This window comes from Lagenorhynchus albirostris, chromosome 10 (genome assembly GCF_949774975.1).
Source record: "Lagenorhynchus albirostris chromosome 10, mLagAlb1.1, whole genome shotgun sequence".
In the NCBI taxonomy this organism is placed as follows: Eukaryota; Metazoa; Chordata; class Mammalia; order Artiodactyla; family Delphinidae; genus Lagenorhynchus; species Lagenorhynchus albirostris.
In genome coordinates, this window is record NC_083104.1 from 34,217,920 (window position 1) to 34,242,784 (window position 24,865).

Sequence of the window (24,865 nt, forward strand, 5' to 3'; positions counted from 1 at the left end):
CATTTTCTCTTCCTTTCTAAGAAAACTACTGGAGAATGTGAACAAAATGAGTAATTGAGTCAGAAAAAAAGGAAGACATGGCTCTAGGATAAAGAGGGTTACAGCAGAGGAAAATGGCGAAGGGAAAACTTAGGAACCCAGCTGCCCAGCAGGACTGGGGAGCAACTATCCAGAATGGAACAGAATGGCAGCAGGTGCAGGGAGCAAGGTCTCTCCAAAGAATGATGAAATAACAGAAAACTGAATATCTAGGAAATAGTCATAACAGGCATTTGAGATATCTGATGAAACACATGGGGGAAAAATAGGGATGGGTTGAAGGAAAACTAAGCAAGTAAAAAGGCACACAGATTTTTCAGTCCAGGGAAAAATATCATAAAAAAGAAAACACACAATAGCATACAATTTAACACAGTAGGGAATATACATACATGGGCCTAATAATATAATCACTATCTAATTAATCAGAAACTATGAGATAGGTATGCAGCTGTGCTGGTGGAATAGTGAGAAGGTAAGAAGGGCTGGTGTAAGGAATCCAAAGTACTGGGTATTAAAGGAAGTAAATGAGCAATCTCTGATATTAAATAAACCCCAGTAATTTCAATTTGCTAATGAGAAATAGAGCTGCTAAGAGAGGTGGAAGCTGTTGCCTCTGGGAAGTGGGACTAGGGGCTGGGAGTGGAGGGGGAGTGGTGGGTCAAGGGCCTGTTTGTTCTCTGTGTAAGCTTCTTTTTAGTACTATTTAATTTTTAAAAACTGTGTTCATACATTACTTTGCTATAAACCCAAGTTAATTAGAAATAAAAGTGAAACGTTAAGGGGAGTAAATAATCAGCAGATTCAAGCTCCTGGCACAATTCTCAGGCCTGACCTACTTTTCTCATTGTTTATTCCTCCCTGTGTCCAAATAAGAAGAGGTGTGCACACCTGGAAGGCAAAACCTTTCTGGGAGGTGGATGGGAGAACATAGGGAGAAGTCAGTCTCTGCTCCTTGGGTCAGGGTCTGAATCTCTGCGCTTTGTCTGACTCTGCTTGGCACATCTCTGTCCAAAAAGTAAATCTCAGACATGCTGTGACCTTAGAACCCATGCCCCACACATCCAGGGACTACACTGGTGTGATATGTACGGACACACCTGTTTGGGGATGCATTCGCATGTCACTGCCCTATCACAGAGCCTTTCTACAGATGCTCTAGGATGCGAAGCTAAGGTGCAAATGATTGCCAGGCTCTTGCTAATAATCACACGGTAAACCCCATTTGAAGTTCGTACATGACCAAGGACATAGTTTTTCGAGAAGGAAACTGATGCCACCAATACCACCCGTGACTGTCTCTGGGTGGAACAACTGCCAAATAAATCAAGTAAGTTTGCTGAAAGACAGCTGTCTTTGCTATGGTACCAGAATGAAGTTTATCCCATGGTGAGCAGTTTCCATTTTTACTACAGCCCAGACAGGTGCAAACTGAGCCGTGGAACGGTGTGGCGGGGAGGCCAGTGCACGTCCTTGAAGTCTCTGCCCAGAGTCCCAGGGACACTCACCCCAACCCTCGGCATGGGCCCTTGCCCCTAGAGGTCAAAGCCATTCATTTGAAGCTGAATCATTAAAATTCGGTTAGAATAGATCTTCCACCAAGATCCCATTAGTGGGAAAAAACTATTACCTTAATAAAACCTAATCTCGTAACGTCCCACAAGTGGTTAAATATTATGGGTTATCTTCTTTTGTCAAAAAAGACAATGAAAACAATATGGAGTGTTGTGTGGGGAGCAATGATACATATTAAAAAATCCAAATGTCATCAAGACTTTATTTACTGCTCCCCCGCATAATTCCAGCATTAAAAAAAGAGGAACAATGAATGAAGGGGGAGAAACGCGACAGACAAAACCAAAGTCTTAACGGTCCATCCCTGCGCCAATAAGTAGTTTGAAAATAACGTCCTTCAGGATCCATATGTTTTCTGCATGTGTAAGAACACTCTTGCACAGGGGGCTTACTTCATAACTGAGATTCTTTTTCATTTAATTCAGTCATATTAGATTATGGGGCTGATTATGATCATATCCACAAATCAGTATTTTAACAGAGTTTCCATGGAAACACTATATGCCCCTGTTTTTTAACTTTTTGGACAAGGCTTTGCCTGTTTAACAACTTGAACAAGTTTGACGAGGACAACATGTTTTGTTTAAGTTACATTAACTGGGGCCAATATTTCCTAATTGCATTACCAGGAGAAACATTCATGGCATTACTCTTACCATGAGAAAACCTCCCCTAGTCTCAGCGTTCGATTTGCTTTAATCACTGGAGAACAGGAAACATACCAGGATTGCCTTGTCTTATCAAGTTTTAAATGTGTTAACTGGTTTTAAATCTATGAAATAATCTCCCTTATTAAATGACAAAGTTAGTCTTGTTAAAAGAATCGGCATTTATGGCTATACCCATCGATTTTTCAAAATGCAAACATACAGATACCTTTAGCTCCCTGCTAGAGAGCTGATCTCACTGTGCATAAATGCACACCCTTTTTTGCATATGGTTTCAAAAAAATTCCATCTCTCCCCAAAAATGGTCAAAAAATAATAATATCAAATACAGAATAAATGTAAAGGTGATGTCCAGGAAACAAGAACTTTTCATAAAACAACCCTTTTTTTTTTTTCCTTTTTAGGTATTCACACCTACACAACCAGAGGCGTTTACTTCCACCAGTCCACAATTTGGGTGTAGCCTGTAGCAAAGTTTTTGAAAATGCTGCACTATATAAAGATACAGGGGAAGGGGGCTTTAAGGACTAAAGTCAGAGTTCAGCATGACAGCATATAAAACATATGGCCCGAAGCTCTGTGAGATGTCTGCATGTGAAATGCTGGTGGAGCTTAATAAAGTATCAGCGAGGAATAGTTTAATGTTATAGCAATAGGCACCGAAGCAGTAATCTGAGTGGGGCGAGCTGTATTTTAATGCATCAAAGTATACTATACTACAGGGAAGTCGAACATATTTTTAAGACAAATGTTCCCTATTCAGAATTACTTGACTCGAAAACTTTCCTTTGTGAAGGAGGATAAGTAGAAAAGAGTCAAAGTCTCCCAAGAGCTACCTGTCTTACTTTTTAAACTGTGGATGTATCTCAAAAGTTAGCTGATCTGTTTCCAGGCCGACACCTTTTATTCAGGGCGTGGAGTTGCAGATCGAGGCTATAAACCAACGTGGCAGGTGTGTGGTTCTTTCTTGACCCTGGAAGGCCAGCTGTCCAGTGGGATGGCGGTCAGGTCACCTCCATCCTCTCCATCTTCTTCCTTTTTTAGAGCTGCTTATCTGCTCAGACCTGAGTCCCAGTATCCTCTCCTCTGCATTATGACCGAGAATCCCTCAGTGTGAAGGCAGTGGCCGTGACACTTCTACCTTCTCCCATGCCATGCTCCTCTGTCTTGAGTCTGGATGTTGAAAGCCAGCGTGACCAAGGGGCTCTGTTCATGTGGCTGTCCAAACAACCGCCTGGCAGAGGGGCAGGAGGAAGCCCACAAAATGTCAGGCTTTTCCTGCTACCAGTCTAGAGATCAAAGGGAGTTCTCCCCTAGCTGCCCAGCGATGAAGAGAGGGTGGGCCTGTGGGGGCAGCTTCTGAAGAGGGGAGCAGCCATGACAAATACGGCCGAGATCTGACTGACAGTGCCGTTCTGGGGATGGACCAGATTAACGCTAGCTCCATGCACAAAGTGCCCTGCTTTCTTCACCTCTGGCCCCAAGATGCTTTCCCAGAACAGACAGGTGGCAAACTGTCCTCTTCTCTTGGTGGCCCTTAGCCCCGAGAAGCAATGGGCAATGGAGACCTACAAAGGCAGAGGTCTTGCTGGGTAGGGGTGAGTGCATTATTCTACCAAGTCCGTTGTGTCTGAGCTAAGTCTCTTTTAGGGCCCGTCCTTTGCTGACGAAAAGAATAAGATGCAATAAAAGAACACAGGAGTTAAAAGGCTTTGAAATCAGGGAATGCAGGCTCAAGTTCCCACTCTCCTACTGACAAACTGATCTCTGGCAAGTGACACCCTCACTAAGATTCAGGTTTTCCTTCAGTAAGATGCAGAAAATAATAGTTCCACTCCTGGAATGGAGGAGGAACTCGTGATGGTCTCCAGGTAAAGCACCACGTGCCAGAGACTTTCTGAGTCTTCTATGAGTTTTAGATGTCTCAATTCAGCCCTGAGAATTTAGGGACTTACTGTGTCAGTCAGAGCAATTGAACTTCAAGACAGAGGAGGAACTAAACAAAGAATAAGCTGCTAATGATAGCACTCTGCCGCCTCTAATGTGATGGAAGAGCAGAGAAAAAACCGGGAAATTAGATTCAGTTTCCTCTTGGTCCCAGTGTGTGGTCCAACCTTTGTTACCCTTTCAGATGGACTTCTTCTGGACCAGGTACTTCATTTTCTTAAGCCAGTGGACCTGCTCTGCTGGGGAAGTTTCAGCAAGATAACCTACATGAGCTCACTGCTGACCTGCCACTCCCAGCAGACACCTGCCAGGGGTTTCCTGTGCAAATGCACAGACCACAAACCTAACTTCTGTTTGAGTGTGTCCTAATAATTTGTCTGTCATTCTTGAAGTCCATTTTAAAAACTAAAGAGCTTATTTTTATCACTGTAGAAAAATTACCATGTTTACAAGGACAAGGAGAAAATACCAAGTTTACATCAAGATGTAGAAGCTGGAGGGGTAGGTGGGCTCAGTCAGTAGCTTCCTAGGGCGTGATTCAAATTCTCCCCTCAGCAAATTGGCCCTTGGCTTTGCATTCCAGACTTATCAGTCACTTCTGAGAATGGCAAGGATCTGCTTCAGGAACAGCAACTAGGATTATGTTAGCAGGATGCCACCAGTTGTCTGTCTCGACTACTGAGCTGGAAAGGATTCTAAGGCCATGCTGGGCTCCATAGGATTGCTGGGTGGGACCACCTGGGCCCACAAATGTTACCTCAAGCACCTATTTGCCACCCCTGGAATGCTAGGTATCACATCCACACTTACATGCACAGGATTACTCAGGAGGGAAAGTTCTGTTCCATCAAAGTAGCCTCAGTGCCCCAGCAGGGCCGACTCCTCCTTGACTCCCTGTGTGAGGAGGCTGACGGCTCCATTCTGCAGCCCCTCAGGCATGTGTGGATTGGATTCGCCCACAGCCACAATCTATAAGGAAAAGCTCAGGGTTTGACATATGTGTACTGAGATTTCATAATGCTTGCAGAGTTGCAATCCTCTCTACCTCTCCCAAGAAGCATATGAAGGACAGCAAGATGCATCTCTTTAGTTACGGTGAGATGGTGGAGTTGACAAAGGACACTGCCTGTGAAGCGACAGCACCTCCCAACATACAGTACAGGGCTCAGTGCAGGGCTCTAACCCCGACCCCCACACCAGAAAGCAGCATTCTTGCAGAGGGGTGTGTGTGTGGGTGGGTGGGTGTGTGTGTGAGGGTGGTGGGGAGAGGGAGAGAGAGCTTTTCAAAATCAATAACACAGTTATAGTGGAAGATGGGGGCATGGGGCTCCACAACCAGCTTCTTCACCTCTTCTCCAGGATCTGCCTGCCCGAGCTCTCCCCTCACCCTCTGTGCTGTAGTCATACTGGCCTCCCAGTAGCTCTAGGGCACTGTGCCATCTCTCTGGCCTGTCAGCCTTACACATGCCATGTCTTCACCTGGAATGACTTTACCTCATCATCACTTTTCTTTTCTGCATTGAAGTCTAGCCCATCCTTCAGATTTCAGCTGGTTAAAACATCCATAGGGATGGCTGCCCCAAGCTACCAAGTCAGATTCCCTGACTATATTCTCTTACAACATCATGTACCTCCTCTTCCTAGCACTTTTCATGGCTGTAGTTTTTCATATATTTGAAAATATGTATGTCTCCTTGTGAGACTGTAGGGGCCATTTGGACTGTAGGTCCATCTATTTTGCTGTCTTATTTTCATGCCCATAATATCCTCAAACACAGAGATTAACAGGTCAGGAACGCTCAATAGATGCCTCCTTAATAAAGAAATAATACACAATGAAATTTATAGCAGACTTTCAGAGAAGATGAGATGAGATAGGGGTCACAATGAGAGTGCCTCTAACATACCCTATTTTTACATAAGGGTGTTTTCACTTTCAGGAACATTTAAAGTGTCAAAAAATAAAGAAACTAAAGAAACTCCAACCTCTAAGAAGTAAACACCTACATTGCTCATTCTTAGTAATGTCCCAGTAGATTTACCCATCTTAGCTCTTCATCACACACAGCAGCAGCACGCAGCTGTATTGCCAAATGCCTTCATGGTAGGAGCAACCCAGGGCCATGGATAGAAACTTATAATCAGCTATAGCAGTGGAGAGCAGTACACTGAGTTTATTTTCTCCTCGGCCCTAATTAGAATCACAAATGAAATGTTGACAACACATGGAGGAGCCTGCTTGTTGAACACAAATGTTTCCACTCGTATCAACCTCGAGACTCTGATAGTCATGCTTCATCATGAAAGCTAAACAGCCCTGGGGAGATGACTACATGTTTTCTCTAATTACACAAGGATGGGGAAAAGGGCCTCCTACCAAGGACGGACTAACTAGAGGAAAGATTGGTAGGTAAACCTTAAAAAAAATAACAGCATGTGCACATAGTAGGTGACCCAATATGGGCTTCCTGGATGAAATGAAAGGATGAGACCATTACTGTTGCACTGGAATGGGAAGCTGACTGTTATAAACCTGGAAGAAAGCTGCATCAGAGTCAATGCAGGACCTTTATCTTGTTAACAAAAGTCCCACATGAAGGCTGCAGTCGCACAACACCAACAACCAACTTTCTTTTGTTTGTGGAACTATTTTGATGACAAGCAGAGACATGTAGAGCACAAATTCACTCAGACTGCGAATGATTCCAGGCAAATACACATACACGCGTGTTTTATAATCCTAAAAGATGGCGAACTCTGTCACACAGGCAAAACGCTCCTTTGCATTTAACTTGTTTGTTTTTGTTCCAAACAGTTTAGTGCAAGTAGATACAGCCTAAGTGCCTAGTTGATACATGTCATACAGACACATTAATAGAGAATGTATTGTTAGGTGCAGAGGCATTTTTTGTTAAGATTTTTACATTAAAATATTATTTAATCCTCCTTGCAAATCTGCCAGTTGGGTTCCTTTGTACAGACGATGAATTTGAAGATCAGAGAAATTAAATAACTCATTCAAGGTCATGGAGCCAGTTAATGTTGGAGACAGCATTTGAATCTAGATGGTTTCACTCCAGATTCCATTCTTTTAATAGGGATAGTGTTCTAAAATGAAATAATGGGGCAGATGAAGCCTGGAATAATGAAAAGGATTCCTAAAGTTTGGAATCTATAATTGGTGAGTTACAGTGTAAATCCTGCCTGAGACAACTGTGTTTTCCAGAACATTTTCAAGCTACATGTAGCAAAGAGCCAACATAGAGCAAACTTTAAAGAGAAAATGGCACAACACAGATTCATTATTTCATCACAATATACATACACTGCTATAACTTGAAAATATGAAAAACACATTGTCATCTATTTCAAAAACTGGACTTTTATCATGTTATAATAAAAGTACAAAAGCAAATAAAAAATTACCAAGAAGAGCTGCACAAAACACTCATTTTATGTGTAACATAAGTAAACAATCAAACATGAACATGAATTTGATTCCAATTTATATTCTTGGGGCAAGGACAAAAGTAGCCAATCAAAAGATCTAAGTAAAACAATGTGTCAGTGTGAGGCCTTGGCCAGGCTTCCTAAGCTGCCATATTTCTTGATCCTTTTGTTTCTTTCATTAGCTTTATATCAACCAGCATCTGCCTGTGTTTATTCCACCAGCTGTATGAGCTCACTAATTACCTTTAATCATACTTATCTGAAATGCATCTTTATCTTCACATACATCCAGTATGCAGGCTGGGAGGCTGAGGCTGGGAAGACATTGGAATGGGAAGTCTACTTCCTCTAACCTTGACATAGTGGACGGACCAAAAAAGAAAAAGCATCTAGGTCTGCCTCCGCTACCAGCCAAAGGACTTCCGAGACTTGGTTCTCAGAGAGTTGGACAGTGTCGGTGTCCAAGCAAGTCATGTACAGTTTTCACATGGGTTAACAGGTGCAAGGTGATGAGATGATCAGCATTGACTGATAAAAGAAGTAAGAACTGCTAAACAGCACCCTCCAAACTGGTAAGTTCTTTGAAGGCCAAGAGCCAGCGTGCTATGTCTTTCCTAGTTCCCATGGCCCCTAGCTCAGACCTGGGCTCACTAGACAAGTGGATGCTAAGAAGCAGTCTCACGCATTCTGGCCGCTGTCTTCCTTAGCTTTAGGGAGCTTGGAGGCACACATTTCATATCCACTATTCCACTCATTTTATCAAACATCCCAAGGCCAGGTAAAAGGAATTTAAACTCTGTGGATAGTCATATGAAGTAAACTGAATGACCCTAGGAAGTCCTTGAACCTGAATTTTTACCTTATCCAAAAGGCAAGAAAGAATGAGGAGGTACACATATCCTTCCTACCTTCTCACTAGAGAAACCATATGGCAGCCTTGATTTTTGGCCGAATGGCTCAAAAGGAACCGTGTTTTTATCTTCTGAGTTAGTTAGAACTTCCAGATAATAAAATTTGTAGCTTACCATAAAAAAGAATGGATTGTATTTTTTAAAAAGATCTTAAGCCATAAAATACATAAAACTATAGGTTCCCTGAATATTTTACCTAATATGGATGCTCACAATCCATGTGTTTGCAATAAATGCACTGGAGACTTTGAGCAAGTTGCTTAACTTTTCTGTGCTTCAGTTTTGTCATTCATTCATTCAACATTAATTTCATGTGCATACTACATGGTATTGTAGAAACTATGGGAAGAAATCAAAGAAACCATCTTAAGCTTATAGACTAGTGAGTTATTGTCAACTTTAAGTGATATAATGCAAATAAAATGTGGAGGCAGAGACTGCTAATGCTCTCCAACACCTGTGACGACTCTTCTTCCAAAACACACAGCTAGACTACATTTCCCAGCCTCCCTTGCTGTTAAATATGATCATGTGATTTTTTTTCTGGCCAGTGGAATGTAAGTGCACTGATGAGTACCATTTCCAGGCCTGGCCAACGCCGGGTCCTCATCTTCTTCCACCATCAGTCAGCTAATGGTGAGAACTCTGAGAACTAAGAGGAAGGCACAGTGGCAAGATGGAAGGAGCCTGAGTCCCTGAATGACTGTACCGGAGCCTGGCCCCTGTCAACCTGAGCTAGACTGTGATAAGAACAATAAATAAGTTGTTGTGTGGAGCCACTGAGATCTGGAGGTTTATTTGTTACAGCAGTTACATTAAGGATTTATAATTTACCTAATATAAATCCTTAGCAATATCTGGCCCATTGTAAGCACTGAATGAATGATATGATAGCCATTTAAAATATATATTTCTAGTTCTCTTGCTATATGTTTCATAAGACCAAAAAGAAAAAGAAAAAAAGAAACAAGGAAGGAGGGAAGGAAGGAAGGAAGGAAGAAAGGAGAAAATAACACTGAGGTCTTTTAAAAAGCTCTGTATAAATTTCATACCTAGGTGCTGTTTGGTCATCCACAACCACAGGGAAATATTTTCCAAGTGCCAAATCTCTCTTCATAATTAAATGAAATTTCTGCATCGATCTGTGGTACCAAGGGCCTCTTCCAGGCTATCCTGGGCTGCAGCTGTCACTCGGCCTGGCTGCCTACCCCACATCAGATCACCACAGCACTGCTTTGGATGGGGCCCACTGATGGGGATGGGGGGAGCACTTTGCCAAAATTTCACCAAAGCAGACATTAAAACTGGGAGAAGTGCTCCTATGAGTTATAAGGTCTGGTCACATGTGGGGATCATTTGGCAAAGAAAGACAGATGTCACTTTTGCGGTTAATCTTCCTAGAGTGAGAGGAGCTGAACTCTAAGGACGTTATTTACACATATAACACAGCTAGTAACTAGAGGATAAGCCATCTCAAATATTCCAGTGAACAAAATGAAGCTCTTCTTGCTATTTAACAAAAGTCAGCTCATTTCCTTTGTATTTTTAAAATTACAGATGTAATATGTTTGTTGTATGTAGCAAGTTGAATATGCAGAGGTATAAACAGAAAAAAGTTAATTTTCCTCTCTTTCTTCTTAAATTACTGCTGTCCTCTAGATAAGCAGTATTAACAATTTAGTGTCTATCCTTCCCCACTTACTCCATCTTCAGACAAACCAATGCACATTTTTAGAGTTAATCCTTCCACCTTTGGGTTTTTTTTTGTTTGTTTGTTTCAACATAAATGGGACTATACAATGTGCATTCCTATTCAGATTGATTTATTTAACCTAACAATTTATTATGAATATCCTCCCAGGTTGATATATTTAGCTCTAACTTATTCTTTTAAAATAGCTGTATAATATCACCTGGGAGAAAGAGCTATTACATATTTGCTGGATTTTAAGACACAATCCATTTTAAATGTTAATAATTGTTGATTTTTTTTTGGAGGGAGGTGAAATGTTAAGTAGACCAATTTATGTGAGGAAATTTTCTGACTTAAAATGAGCAAAATAATATAGGGAAACATTCTGACTTAAAACGGGCAAAAGCACATAGGAAATATATTTATATAAAAATATACAGAAACTAGGGAATTCTTGAAATTGCAGTGTAACGGTAGCCACCATATTCCTTTGAGGGTGTGTCTGAAGCAAGGTCTGTGTGGGGAACTGGGCTCTTGACTAGATCTTGGTACAGGAGCCCCTCACGGGAGTCGCTTGACCTCACCTGACGTGTGATGTCATTCCTGGGTGATTCTTTTGAATGCACAGTTGTCTTGCCACTTCTCAGCTCTGGCTCACGGAGGGAGGGAGGGACAGAAGGCAGGCACTGCAGGTGTTAGCATGCAGATCACACAGCCTCCCTTTGTTCTCTGGGCTGAGGTCAGATGGAATAAATCAATCAGCCCCTGCATCTAAAGTCTTTCTAGGTCCAGGAGCCTTCCACTCCAAGTGTGCACTGCCCATTTTGAATCACCATTAGAGCCAACTGAAAAAAAGGGCTCTTTGGGCAGTAGGCCACAGCTCCCAGGAGACCAGCAGTGGTGGGGGCTCTCTGCGTATTCCCAGGGTGCTCACAGATTAGCTGGGAGCTGTCAGTCAAGACTGTTTGAGGGCTGAGAAGACGCACTGCTTACAGGAGATGCCACTTCTGATTATCTGCTTTACCAGACCTGTACCATGCACTTCACATGTATCCCTTGATCCTCCCTGCCTCCTGTGAGGTAGGCATTCCACAGATGAGGAAGCTGAGGCTCAGAGAAAGTGAACGGTTTGCCCAAGACCACACAACCTCAGAGTGTAAGCACCACGGAAGTGCGCTCCCTCCTTCAGCCACACGGCCTGGCTTTAACTGCAGGTATCCTCGACTGCCTGCAGTTTTCCTTTAGGTGTCCTGGCCTCCTACGCCCAGCTATGCTGTCAACAGATACATCTTTTTCAGGCCTCTGAGTCCAGGACCCTAGCTGGGCCCTGCAGGACATGGCTAAATAGCTCTGCTGTAATCCAAAGAGACACTCAAATTTTTTGTCCAAGCTCCCCTAAAGTCTGTAAATACAAAGCCTTTCAAGCCTACTCAAGCATTCTGACCAGAATGACAAGGTTTTAGATATAAGAGGGGCCTAAAGATCATCCTCTCAAGCCCTCTCATTTTACAGATAAGAAGGAGACAGGGTGGTGGATATGTCCAGTGGGGCGGTGGCAGTTGGGGTGGGTGACAGCTGGCCGTGGTGGAGCAGTGACAGTAGTGGCTAGACAGCAGGATAGAGCAGGGTTTGCAAACTATGGCCTGTGGGCCGATCTAGTCGTCTACCTGTTTTGTCTTGTCTTTGTAAATAAAGTTTTACTGGGGCTCAGGCACACAATTTGTTTACAGATTGTCTGTGGTTGGCTGCGTGCTATAACATCAGAGTTGAGTAGTTGCAACAGACACCGCATGGCCCTCAACACCTAAAATATTTATTACCTGGCTCTTTACAAAAAAAGCTTGCTGGGCCCTGGGAAACACAGAGGCATGCAGGTTGATATAAGTTACTGGAAGCTTTCCAGTTCTTAGAATGAGTGTTAGATTCACAGGTGTTTGTCATATTATGACCCATTGATGACTGAATGCTACATACAAGTCACTGATGGTCATGTATCACACACGAATAATTATTATTAAATTCTGTGCTCCTGAAAGTAGAGAGATAGGAAAAAGGGAGGGAAGGAAGGGAGGAAGGAACCATTTAGCCCTTATTAAGATTTAAATGGCTCTTTGTTGTCTACATCTGACTTTTCCCCACTGTATTGTCGGACGCTCAAAGAATGTTGGAGAGAAGGACGAAGGATGACAGGCTGAGTGAAGCAGATTTTTCAGGAAGGAGGCAGGATGAGTGTCCTAGGTTCTGTGAGGCTGGACGGGGCTTGTCCAAAGGAGGAAAGGGATCCCAAAGAGCAGGCCATTAAGGATAGTCACAATCCAAATTTTCAACTTCATGCCCAAGGGTACTGCCAGAGTGGCACAAGGGGCCAGGCCTCCTGGTCTTTTGTCAGGACCCCCTCCTGCCTGTTGAGTCAAGGTTGAGTTGAATGCTAGCAGCACAGAAGCCTTGGAAAGCACTCTCCTGGGTAATTGTGACCATTTATTAAGGCACTCTGGGCCATGACATGTATTGCTTCATGTAATCCTGGGAACAATTTTATGAAGCAAAAACAACTGTTATCCCCATGTCAGAGATGAGGACAAGGGGTTTTCAGTGGGCAAGTTACTTGCCCAGAGACATGAAGCTGGTAAATGGTGAAGCCGAATTCAAATCTAGACCCAGCTGATTCCAAACCCCAAACTCAACTGCTCTATTACACTGCCTGGGGCCAGGGATCCCACTTCACACTGCCTCAAGAAAAGCATGTTTTTTTCACCATAGGCATGTGGAACATTTTGGCATGTTGAAGGGCAGCTTTGACATTGAAATCCCACCTCAGCAAATGGAGGGGCATTTGCACATTCAAAGAAATGTTCCAGCCCCTGGTGGGAAAGTTTCCAATGGCTTCAATTAGAGAACAGTCACAGTTCATTGATGCCTGATGCTCATGGGGGGCGGCTTTATTGTTTTATATGTGAAAAATGAGGAAAGAGCCAGAACCTCAGCATCAGGGAAACGATGAAAGATTGAGAAGTATTTCCAAAGGCATGCAAACCGAAAGGTCAATTCAGTGAGGGGGTGAGGGTGGTGGGGCGGGGGGAGCAAGCAAAGAAGCAGCTGAGAAGTATTTGTGGCCCCAGGGAGAAGAGGCAGTGATGCCCACGAAAGGAAACCATGGCTATGAATTTCAGGGCATCAAGACCCTGTCAACACAGCTAATCCCTGCGGATGTTGGCTGAATAAGCCTTCGGTGACCAAACAGTGCACTGTGGAAACCGTGTCAGCCTCCAGCAGGCCAATTTGTCCTCATATTACACACTCTGCTGGCTCTGTTGCTAGACCCCCAGATCGAGGATCCACAGCGAGTGTCCCCCAACTCAATGAGGGTTGACACAGTGTGGTTAGTAAGTCAACAGAATTCAGAAACCAGGACCGGATTAAGTAGATAGTTTTATTTTGGTGCCCTGGACTTCAAGCAGATTAAATAATCAAAAAGCCTGAGCCACTGGGGTCATGTTTGAATGCTACAGCTGTTCACCGAGGTTTGACAAACATTTTTTTTCTGGCTCGTCCGCTCAATGGGAAAGGCGGCGATGATCCTGGGGAGGGCGACGCTTTGAGAAAGAAGGGGGAGAGCACAATCAAAAGATCGTCTTACGGAAAACAATCCCAGCCAGATGGAGACAAGGAAAGGGCTGCTTAAATAAGTGTCTCCGGAAAGCGACAACTGTTCTCTACATTGAAGAAAAGCACTAGTAGGATTCAGAAAAAAAGTGAATGAAAAGCTGGACTTGGAGTTTGCCCTCGGTGTGTTGGTCTGCAGATTAATAAAGGTGGGCTTCAGGTTCAACGGGTAAGCTGGTGGAGACTCAGTCATGGAAGGTGAGCCATGATTAATTCCCTCCCGCCTTAGAAAGTGGGACGCCCCTCAGGAAAGTATCTGTGGGAAGCTTATTTTCAAGTTGTCTTTCTCAAAAGACCAAACAGATGTTAAAAATTGTCCCTGATAGAAGGATTTATGTTTGTGCCATGCTGGGTCAGAGGAAGGGGGAGGGGACCAATGTACACAGTCATGAATGGGTATGCAGTTGGCCTGTCATGGGCCATTTCATAGAAAACACAGTCCTTCAGGTTGGAGTTCATTTATCATCCACTTGGAGGGGGTGGGTGGGAGTGGGAAGACTTTCTGAAACTAATTAATGCTTGAGACCCACAGCTAAATTAAGGGTGGCAACTCTCCTCTAACCGGAAGATGCTTTGGCACTGAGATTTATATTTATTTAAATTACAGAAAGGAAAGCAAGGGTTTCGCTCTTTTATATGCTGGAAGAGGCAATGGGACTATGATGCTTTGCATACCTTGAGCTAGACTAAACTGAGCAAAATCTCCTTCAGAAGACTCTCCAAACATCTTCCCTCTTGCCCTAAAGAACTGTTCGCAGCAGCAGAGAATTGAAAGGACGAAGGGGAAAAGCCTCCGTGCATTTGACAGCCACATTGTACTTTTCCCCAGTTAAGGCCAAAAACAGACAAACAAATAAACCAAAAAACCTCTCTCAAGAGCTTTCTCTCTGAGCAGATAACCATCTTGAGTTTTAAATAGTATTGCCTGGCCCTGTGAATTCCTCTACCAATTTAACAAAATGTCCTTGATGGATGTTTGCCATATTTTGAAATTCAAGTGTTAGGAAAAAAGAAGGGAGTGATAGAGCTACACTGGAGATTGACCTACAAGCACCTAAGAAAATGTTACCTCAGCATCCTCTCTGAACTTGACAAGGAGGTTCCTGTTGATTCTAGAGACCCCGTACACATTTCCACACGGCCAAAGAGCTCTGCATAAGGATGCCTTCTGCAGCACCATTTGTCATGAAAGAAACTGCAACAACTCAAATGCTCGTCAGTATGGGAGTGGCTAAATATTAAATCTGGCATGGCCTCACCATGGAATACTCCATAGAAGTTAGAAGGAATTAATGAGCTCTCTATATAACCATGTGGATGAATCAGTTTTGAGTGACTAGATTATATTGAAAATTAAACATGCCTATGATTATATTTATGTAGTTTTTAAAAAACCACCATGCAAAACATTATGTAGTATGTGTATGTACATGTGTGTTATGTAAAAGTATTTACAGGCAGTAAAGCACAGCAGGTAAGGACCATGACAGACCCTGGAAGCAGACTGCTGGGTTCAAATCATGATTCTACTACTTCTGTGTGACCTTGGGCAAGTGATTTAGCTTCTCTGGGCCTCAGTTTCATCACCTTTAATAGAGGCATAATAATAGACCCCAAATTACAAGGTTAGAAGGACTAAATTAATATATATAAAGCACATTCAATAGTGCCTGTATCAGAACATGAGCTATAAGGCTATTTCCAATTGTTGTTCTTGTTAAGTATTTTTTTAACATCTTTATTGGAGTACAACTGCTTTATAATGGTGTGTTAGTTTCTGCCTTATAACAAAGTGAATCAGCTATACATATACATATATCCCCATACCTCCTCCCTCTTGTGTCTCCCTCCCACCCTCCCTATCCCACCCCTCTAGATGGTCACAAAGCACCGAGCTGATCTCCCTGTGCTTTGCAGCTGCTTCCCACTAGCTATCTATTTTACATTTGGTAGTGCATACATGTCCATGCCACTCTCTCACTTCGTCCCAGCCTACCCTTCCCACTCCCTGTGTCCTCAAGTCCATTCTTTACGTCTGCATCTTTATTCCTATACTGCCCCTAGGTTCATCAGAACCATTTTTAAAAAATTTCATATATATCTGTTAGCATATGGTATTTGTTTTTCTCTTTCTGACTTACTTTACTCTGTATGACAGTCTCTAGGTCCATCCACCTCACTACAAATAACTCAATTTCGTTTCTTTTTATGGTTCAGTAACATTCCATTGTATATATGTGCCACATCTTCTTTATCCATTCATCTGTCGACGGACACTTAGGTTGCTTCCATGACCTGGTTATTGTAAACAGAGCTGCAATGAACATTGTGGTACATGACTCTTTTGGAATTATGGTTTTCTCACGGTATGTGCCCAGTAGTGGGATTGCTGGGTCATATGGTAGTTCTATTTTTAGTTTTTTAAGGGACCTCCATACTGTTTTCCCTAGTGGCTGTATCAATTTACATTCCCACCAACAGTGCAAGAGGGTTCCCTTTTCTCCACACCCTCTCCAGCATTTATTGTTTGTAGATTTTTGGATGATGGCCATTCTGACTGGTGTGAGGTGATACCTCATTGTAGTTTTGATTTGCATTTCTCTAATGATTAGTGATGTTGAGCATCCTTTCATGTGTTTGTTGGCAATCTGTATATCTTCTTTGGAGAAATGTCTATTTAGGTCTTCTGCCCATTTTTGGACTGGGTTGTTTGTTTTTTTGTTATTGAGCTGCATGAGCTGCTTGTATATTTTGGACATTAATCCTTTGTCACTTGCTTCATTTGCAAAAATTTTCCCCCATTCTGACGGTTGTCTTTTCATCTTGTTTATAGTTTCCTTTGCTGTGCAAAAGTTTCATTAGGTCCCAGTTGTTAATTTTTGTTTTTGTTTCCATTTCTCTAAAAGCTGGGTCAAAAAGGATCTTGCTGTGATTTATGTCATAGGGTGTTCTGCCTATGTTTTCCTCTAAGACTTTTATAGGGTCTGGCCTACATTTAGATCTTTCATCCATTTTATTTTTGTGTATGGTGTTAGGGAGTGTTCTAATTTCATTCTTTTACATGTAGCTGTCCAGTTTTTCCAGCACCACTTATTTAAGAGGCTGTCTTTTCTCCATTGTATACTCTTGCCTCCTTTGTCATAGATTAAGTGACCATAGGTGCGTGGGATTGTCTCTGGGCTTTCTGTCCTGTTCCATTGATCTATATTTCTGGTTTTGTGCCAGTACCATACTGTCTTGATTACTGTAGCTTTGTAATATAGTTTGAACTCCAGGAGCCTGATTCCTCCATTTTTCTTTCTCGAGATTGCTTTGGCTATTCGGAGTCTTTTGTGTTTCCATACAAATAGTGAAATTTTTTGTTCTAGTTCTGTGAAAAATGCTATTGGTATGTTGATAGGGAGTGCACTGAATCTGTAGATTTCTTTGGGTAGTATGGTCATTTTCACAATGTTGATTCTTCCAATCCAAGAACATGGTATATCTCTCCATCTGTTTGTATCATCTTTAATTTCTTTCATCAGTGTCTTATAGTTTTCTGCATACAGGTCTTTTGTCTTCTTAGGTAGGTTTATTCCTAGTATTTTATTCTTTTGTGGCAATGGTAAATGGGAGTGTTTCCTTAATTTCTCTGTCAGATTTTTCATCATTAGTGTATAGGAATGCAAGAGATTTCTGTGCATTAATTTTGTATCCTGCAAATTTACCAAATTCATTGATTAGCTCTAGTACTTTTCTGGTAGCATCTTTGGATTCTCTATGTAGAGTGTCATGTCATCTGCAAACAGTGACAGTTTTACTTCTTCTTTTCCGATTTGTATTCACTTTATTTCTTTTTCTTCTCTGATTGCTGTGGCTAGAACTTCCAATACTATGTTGAATGATAGTGGTGAGAGTGGGCAACCTTGTCTTGTTCCTGATCTTAATGGAAATGGTTTCAGTTTTTCACCATTGAGAACGATGTTGGCTGTGGGTTTGTCATATATGGCATTTATTATGTTGAGGTAAGTTCCCTCTATGCCTACTTTCTGGATTTTTTTTTTTATCATAAATGGGTGTTGAATTTCGTTGAGAGCTTTTTCTGCATCTATTGAGATGAGCATACGGTTTTTATCCTTCAGTTTGTTAAGATGGTGTATCACATTGATTTGCATATACTGAAGAATCCTTACATTTCTGGGATAAACCCCACTTGATCACAGTGTATGATCCCTTTAATGTGCTGTTGGATTCTGTTTGTTAGTATTTTGTTGAGGATTTTTGCATCTATGTTCAGCAGTGATATTGGCCTGTAGTTTTCTTTTTTTGTGACATTTTTGTCTGGTTTTCGTATCACGGTGATGGTAGCCTCGTAGAATGAGTTTGGGAGTGTTCATTCCTCTGCTATATTTTGGAAGAGTTTGAGAAGGATAGGTGTTAGCTCTTCTCTAAATGTTTGAAAGAATTCACCTGTGAAGCCATCTGGTCCTGGACGTTTGTTTGTTGGAAGATTTTTAATCACAGTTTCAATTTCAGTCCTTGTGATTGGTCTGATTATATTTTCTATTTCTTCCTGGTTCAGTCTTGGAAGGTTGTATTTTTCTAAGAATTTGTCCATTTTATTGGCATATAGTTGCTTGTAATAATCTCTCATGATCCTTTGTATTTCTGCAGTGTCAGCTGTCTCTTCTTTTTCATTTCTAATTCTATTGATTTGAGTCTTCTCCCTTTTTTTCTTTATGAGTCTGGCTAATGGCTTATCAATTTTTGTTTATCTTCTCAAAGAACCAGCTTTTAGTTTTATTGATCTTTGCTATCATTTCTTTCTTTTTCATTTATTTCTGATCCGATTTTTCTGATTTTTTTCCTTCTGCCAACTTTGGGGTTTTTTTGTTCTTCTCTCTCTAAGTGCTTTAGGTGTAAGGTTAGGTTGTTTATTTGAGATGTTTCTTGTTTCTTGAGGTAGGATTGTATTGCTATAAACTTCCCTCTTAGAATTGCTTTTGCTGCATCCCATAGGTTTTGGGTCACCGTGTTTTCATTGTCACTTGTTTCTAGGTATTTTCTGATTTCTTCTTTGATTTCTGCAGTGATCTCTTGGTTACTCAGTAGTGTATTGTTTAGCCTCCATGTGTTTGTATTTTTTACAGATTTTTTCCTGTAATTGACATCTAGTCTCATAGCGCTGTGGTCGGAAAAGGTACTGAAACGATTTCAATTTTCTTAAATTTACCAAGGCTTGATTTGTGACCCAAGATATGATGTATCCTGGAGAATGTTGCACAAGCACTTGAGAAGAAAGTGTATTCTGTTGTTTTTGGATGGAATGTCCTATAAGTATCAGTTAAGTCCATCATGTTTAATGTGTCATTTAAAGCTTGTGTTTCCTTATTTATTTTCATTTTGTATCATCTGCCAGTGGTGAAAATGGGGTGTTAAAGTCCCCTACTATTACTGTGTAACTGTCGATTTCCCATTTTATGGCTGTTAACATTTGCCTTATGTATTGAGGTGCTCCTATGTTGGGTGCATAAATATTTACAATTGTTATATTTCTTCTTGGATTGATCCCTTGATCATTATGTAGTGTCCTTCTTTGTCTCTTGTAATAGCCTTTATTTTAATGAGAATTGCTACACCAGCTTTCTTTTGATTTCCTTTCATGGAGTATCTTTTTCCACCCCCTCACTTTCAGTCTGTATGTGTCCCTAGGTCTGAAGTGGGTGTCTTGTAGACAGCATATATACGGGTCTTGTTTTTGTATCCGTTCAGCCTGTCTATGTCTTTTGGGTAGAGCATTTTATCCATTTACATTTAAGGTAGTTATTGATATGAATGTTCCTATTACCATTTTCTTAATCGTTTTGGGTTTGTTATTGTAGGTCTTTTCCATCTCTTGTGTTTCCTGCCTAGAGAAGTTCCTTTAGCATTTGTTGTAAAGCTGGTTTGGTCGTGAATCCTCTTAGCTTTTGCTCATCTGTAAAGGTTTTAATTTCTCCGTTGAATCTGAATGAGATCCTTGCTGGGTAGAGTAATCTTGGTTGTAGGTTTTTCCCTTTCATCACTTTAAATATGTCCTGCCACTCCCTTCTGGCTTGCAGAGTTTCTGCTGAAAGATCAGCTGTTAACCTTATGGAGATTCCCTTGTTTGTTATTTGTTGCTTTTCTCTTGCTGCTTTTAATATTTTTCCTTTGTATTTAATTATTGATAGTTTAATATGTGCCTTAGCGTGTTTCTCCTTGGTTTTATCCTGTATGGGACTCTCTGTGCTTCCTGGAATTATTTCCTTTCCCATATCAGGGAAGTTTTCAACTATAATCTCTTCAAATATTTTCTCAGTCCCTTTTATTCCCTCTTCTTCTTCTGGGACCCCTATAATTCGAATGTTGGTGTGTTTAATGTTGTCCCAAAGGTCTCTGAGACGGCCCTCAATTCTTTTCATTCTTTTTTCTTTATTCTGCTCTGCAGTAGTTATTTCCACTATTTTATCTTCCAGGTCACTTATCAACTCTTCTGCCTCAGTTATTCTGCTATTGATTCCTTCTAGAGAATTTTTCATTTCACTTATTGTGTTATTCATCATTGTTTGTTTGCTCTTTAGTTCTTCTAGGTCCTTGTTAAACGTTTCTTGTATTTTCTCCATTCTATTTCCAAGATTTTGGATCATATTTACTATCATTACTCTGAATTCTTTTTCAGGTAGGCTGCCTATTTCCTCTTCATTTGTGTGGTCTGGTGGGTTTTTACCTTGCTCCTTCATCTGCTGTGTGTTTCTCTGTCTTCTCAGTTTGCTTAACTTACTGTGTTTGGGGTCTCCTTTCCACAGGCTGCAGGTTCATAGTCCCCGTTGTTTTTGGTGTCTGCCCCCAGTGGGTAAGGTTGGTTCAGTGGGTGGTGTAGGCTTCCCGGTGGAGGGGACTGGTGCCTGTGTTCTGGTGGATGAGACTGGATCTTGTCTTTCTGGTGGGCAGGACTGCATCTGGTGGTGTTTTTTGGGGTGTCTGTGACTTTATTACGATCTTAGGCAGCCTCTCTGCTAATGGGTGGGGTTGTGTTCCTGTCTTGCTAGTTGTTTGGCATAGAGTGTCCAGCACTATAGCTTGCTGGTTGTTGAGTGGAGCTGGGTCTTAGCATTGAGATCGAGATCTCTGGGAGCGCCTTCGCCATTTGATATTATGTGGTGCCGGGAGGTCTCTGGTGGACCAATGTCCTGAACTTGGCTCTCCCACTTCAGAGGCTCAGGCCTGACACCTGGCTGGAGCACCAAGACCCTGTCAGCCACTCGGCTGCCAGTGTTGGAGGGTCTCCTGCAAAGGTGGGGGTGGCTGTGGCTCACCACGGGGACAAGGACAGTAGCAGCAGAAGTTCTGGGAATTACTCCTTGGCGTGAGCCCTCTCAGAGTCTACCATTAGCCCCACCCAACAAGACTATTTTGAATTATGGTTTTCTCAGGGTACATGCCCAGTAGTGGGACTGCAATGTTTTTAAAAGGCCTGGAGGGATACACTAGCAAATGGTAGGGAAGAGGGGGGGTCCTGTTGGAAAATATGATGTGGGTGCTCATCAAAGCGAGTTCAACGGTATCAGTAATGCACTGTTACTGTGAGTTAAAGAAAAAAGAGATGAAAGAAATATGGCAAACTATGAATAACAGACAGAACTTTGTAACAGGAACATGGTGTTTATTATATTATTTTTAATGCTTTTCTTTGTTTTTAAAATCTCTTGAATAAAAATGGAGTAGAGCCGGTCATCATTCATGGAATTATTATACCTGCAAAGATGGACATCAATTTGTAAGAATGCTTCAGACCTGCCCTATCCAATATGGACCACTAGCACCGTATGGCTACTTAAATTTTAACTGATTAAAATTAAATGCAGGGCTTCCCTGGTGGCGCAGTGGTTGAGAGTCTGCCTGCTAATGCAGGGGACACGGGTTCGTGCCCCAGCCCGGGAGGATCCCACATGCCGCGGAGTGGCTAGGCCCGTGAGCCATGGCCGCTAAGCCTGTGCGTCCGGAGCCTGTGCTCCGCAACAGGAGAGGCCACAACAGTGAGAGGCCTGCGTACCGCAAAAAAAAAAAAAATTAAATGCAAATAAAAATTCAGTTCCTTGGTTGCAGTAGTCACATTTCAAGAGCTCAGCAGCCACATGCAGATAATGGCTACAATATTAAACAGTAGATATAGATCATTGCAATGAGCATAGAAAGTCCTATTGGACAGCACTGACCTGCAGCATACATTTAAGAAATGTGAATATCTGAACTCCGTATTATGCTTCTAAACTTCTGGTCCCAGATAATTCTGCTGCATTGTACACAGGGCATGTGCCCCCCAAATTATTTTTTCACATTTCTACTTGATATCCTATTTCATCTACCTTCCAGTTACCTGTGAATTTAAAGGGAAACAAATGCTGACACCACTTACAAACTGGTTCCTATCACAGTTTCTTTCTGTTTGTTGTAGGCGAACTGCTCCTGCTCTCAAGTATGATTTTCCTGCTCCCGGTGGTGTGTGGCTGCCCAGAGAGGTGCCACTGTCACTCACCTTCAAATTTTGTAGACTGCAGCCGGCAGGGTCTGGCTGAAGTCCCTTCCGATCTGCCTCCTCAGACTCTAACCCTGCACTTACAAGATAACCAGATACGTCAGCTTCCGGCTTCTGCATTTAAGTCAGTGCCACAGCTCACAGCCTTGAACTTGCACAACAATTCTCTTTCAAATCTGACCTCCGGAGTTTTCCATGGACTTCAGCACTTGCGGGTCTTAAACCTAACCCAGAACTCCCTGCATTCCCTGGAAAGCAGACTTTTCCATTCCCTCCCACAGCTGAGGGAACTTGATTTATCATCAAACAACATAAGCCACCTTCCCACATCCCTGGGTGAGCCTTGGGAGAACCTAACTGTATTTGCGATCCAACAAAACCAGCTTCAGCAGCTCGATCGAGCCCTCCTAGAATCCATGCCCAGAGTGAGGCATTTATTTCTCAAGGACAACCTCTGGAAATGCAATTGCCACTTGCTCAGTCTTAAACTCTGGCTGGAGACGTTTATCTATAAAGGTCAGTAATGCCTATCTGTGTGTTACCAGCCTAGGATGAACCTCATCTGTTCTCTGCATTAGAAGGGATGTTGAGAAGTATTTGAGGGATCCATGTAAGCTTTTTTTTTTTTTTCCATGTAAGCTTTTTCACATTGATGTCATTTCATGGTATGGCAAAAGAGGCAAGTGAGTCATTAAAGGGTGTTTAAATTCAGGTATTTAAAATCATCTACAGATACGATTCATGGAGATAACTTTCCACTTTTTTTTTCTCCCCACCCCAACTTTCCACTCTTTGATTAACAATACCATTAAGTTATTTTTCTGGGAAATGTAGGCCCTTAAGGAAGAGGGAATTTCAATCATCACCTAAATAACTACTCAACTCTGAAATGACACCAAATTTTGATTTTCAAGTGTGATCCAACTGGGGGCATGTTATCTCTCCTTAGGACTTTCCCCCCTTCTTTGTCTGCTTCTGACCATTTGACAGCTGTGAATCTTCCCTGAGATTATCCATTCTGCTTTAGCAAACACCACTGTTACTGAAACTGGATACAGTAAGGTACACTCTCCAAAGGGAACTACTATTTCTTTAACCAGATATCAAAAGCAAAGCAAGAGATCCCAGAACATAAAAGATGAGGGGATCTAGAAATCACTCAGGGGTCAGCAAACCATAGCCCAAGAGCCAAATTTGCCCCACCTCCTATTTTTGTAAATAAAGTTTTGTTGGAACACATCCACACCCATTTATTTACTGTCTGTGGGTGTTTTGCATTATAAGGGCAAAGTTGAATAGCTGGGACAGAGACTATGGCAAGGCTTAAAATGTGAAGTATTTCTGGCTCTTTATAGAAAAGTTTGCCAACCCCTTCTAACTCAATGCTAGCCTATTATCAATGGGAAATGGAGGCCCAGAGATGTTCATGACTTGACCAAGGTCACAAAGTAGAAGCACAGACAGAAGTAGAATGAGTGGCTTTAGGTCTTGGCCCTGCATTCTTTCCTCTACATCACAGTGTTTCTTTCCTCCTAACTTTTAAGTATCATTCATTCATTCATCCTATACTTGAGTGAATCTTATGTGCCAGGGACATTTCTAGGCACTGAGAAAAGGTCAGTGAACAAGAAACTCCCCACCATCATAGGCATTACATTCTGACAGTAGAAACATGTTAAAAAAGACAAATATATACCCATGTTCAGATAGCAGTTAGTGCTAGAGGTGGGGTAAGGGGAGAGAGTAATGGGATGGGGGTTCCACTTCAGATGGGAAGGACAGGGAAGGCCCCTCCAAGGAGGTGACATGGGGGAGCAGAACTGAAACAATGAGGGGAAATGAACCATGAGATAACTGGGGGAAAGGACAGCAGTGCGAAGGCCCTGACGGGAAAGGCTTGGCTCCACTGAGGGACAGAAAGAGGGACAAATGAGTGGCTAGAACAGAGGAAGGGAGTGAGAGAGGATAAGGCAGCACAAGTACCCAGGACTTGGGTCATGTTGGAACGTGCAGAGTAGGCTGAGACATTTGGATTTTATTTTAGGCGAGATGGAAATCTCTTGAAGAATTTTAGTCAGGGGAACAATATGATCTGATTACATTTTAAAAGGTCACTCTGGTGACTCTAGGGAGAGTAGACCAAAAGCTACAGAAGAAGAAGCAGGGGGATGAGGGAGAAAGTGATTTCAGTCATGCAGGGAAAAGATGATGGTGGCCCAAACCAGAGTGATGAGAAATTATCAACTTTGGGAGATATTTAGAATATTGAACTGATAGAAATTACTAATGGGTTGGCGTGGGAGATAAAGAAAAGAGAGTATATTATAGGAAATTCAATTTTGTTTTGTCCTTCAGGAGTAACCAGATAAATGGTGATGCCAGT

General features: G+C 42.0%; 2 protein-coding genes across 2 annotated transcripts in view; one reads left to right on the forward strand and one right to left on the reverse strand.

Moving 5' to 3' along the window:
• CACNA2D3 (calcium voltage-gated channel auxiliary subunit alpha2delta 3) overlaps positions 1-24,865 on the reverse strand; it is a 788,855-nt gene that overhangs the window by 104,328 nt on the left and 659,662 nt on the right. The gene's annotated exons all lie outside the window — the stretch shown is intronic.
• The window catches only part of LRTM1 (leucine rich repeats and transmembrane domains 1), a 7,346-nt gene continuing 3,921 nt past the window's right edge, over positions 21,441-24,865 (forward strand). Inside the window, exons 1-2 of the mRNA XM_060162958.1 lie at positions 21,441-21,529; positions 22,382-22,998. Of these exons, the coding sequence (XP_060018941.1) occupies positions 21,441-21,529; positions 22,382-22,998 (706 nt within the window). The remainder of the gene's footprint in view (positions 21,530-22,381; positions 22,999-24,865) is intronic.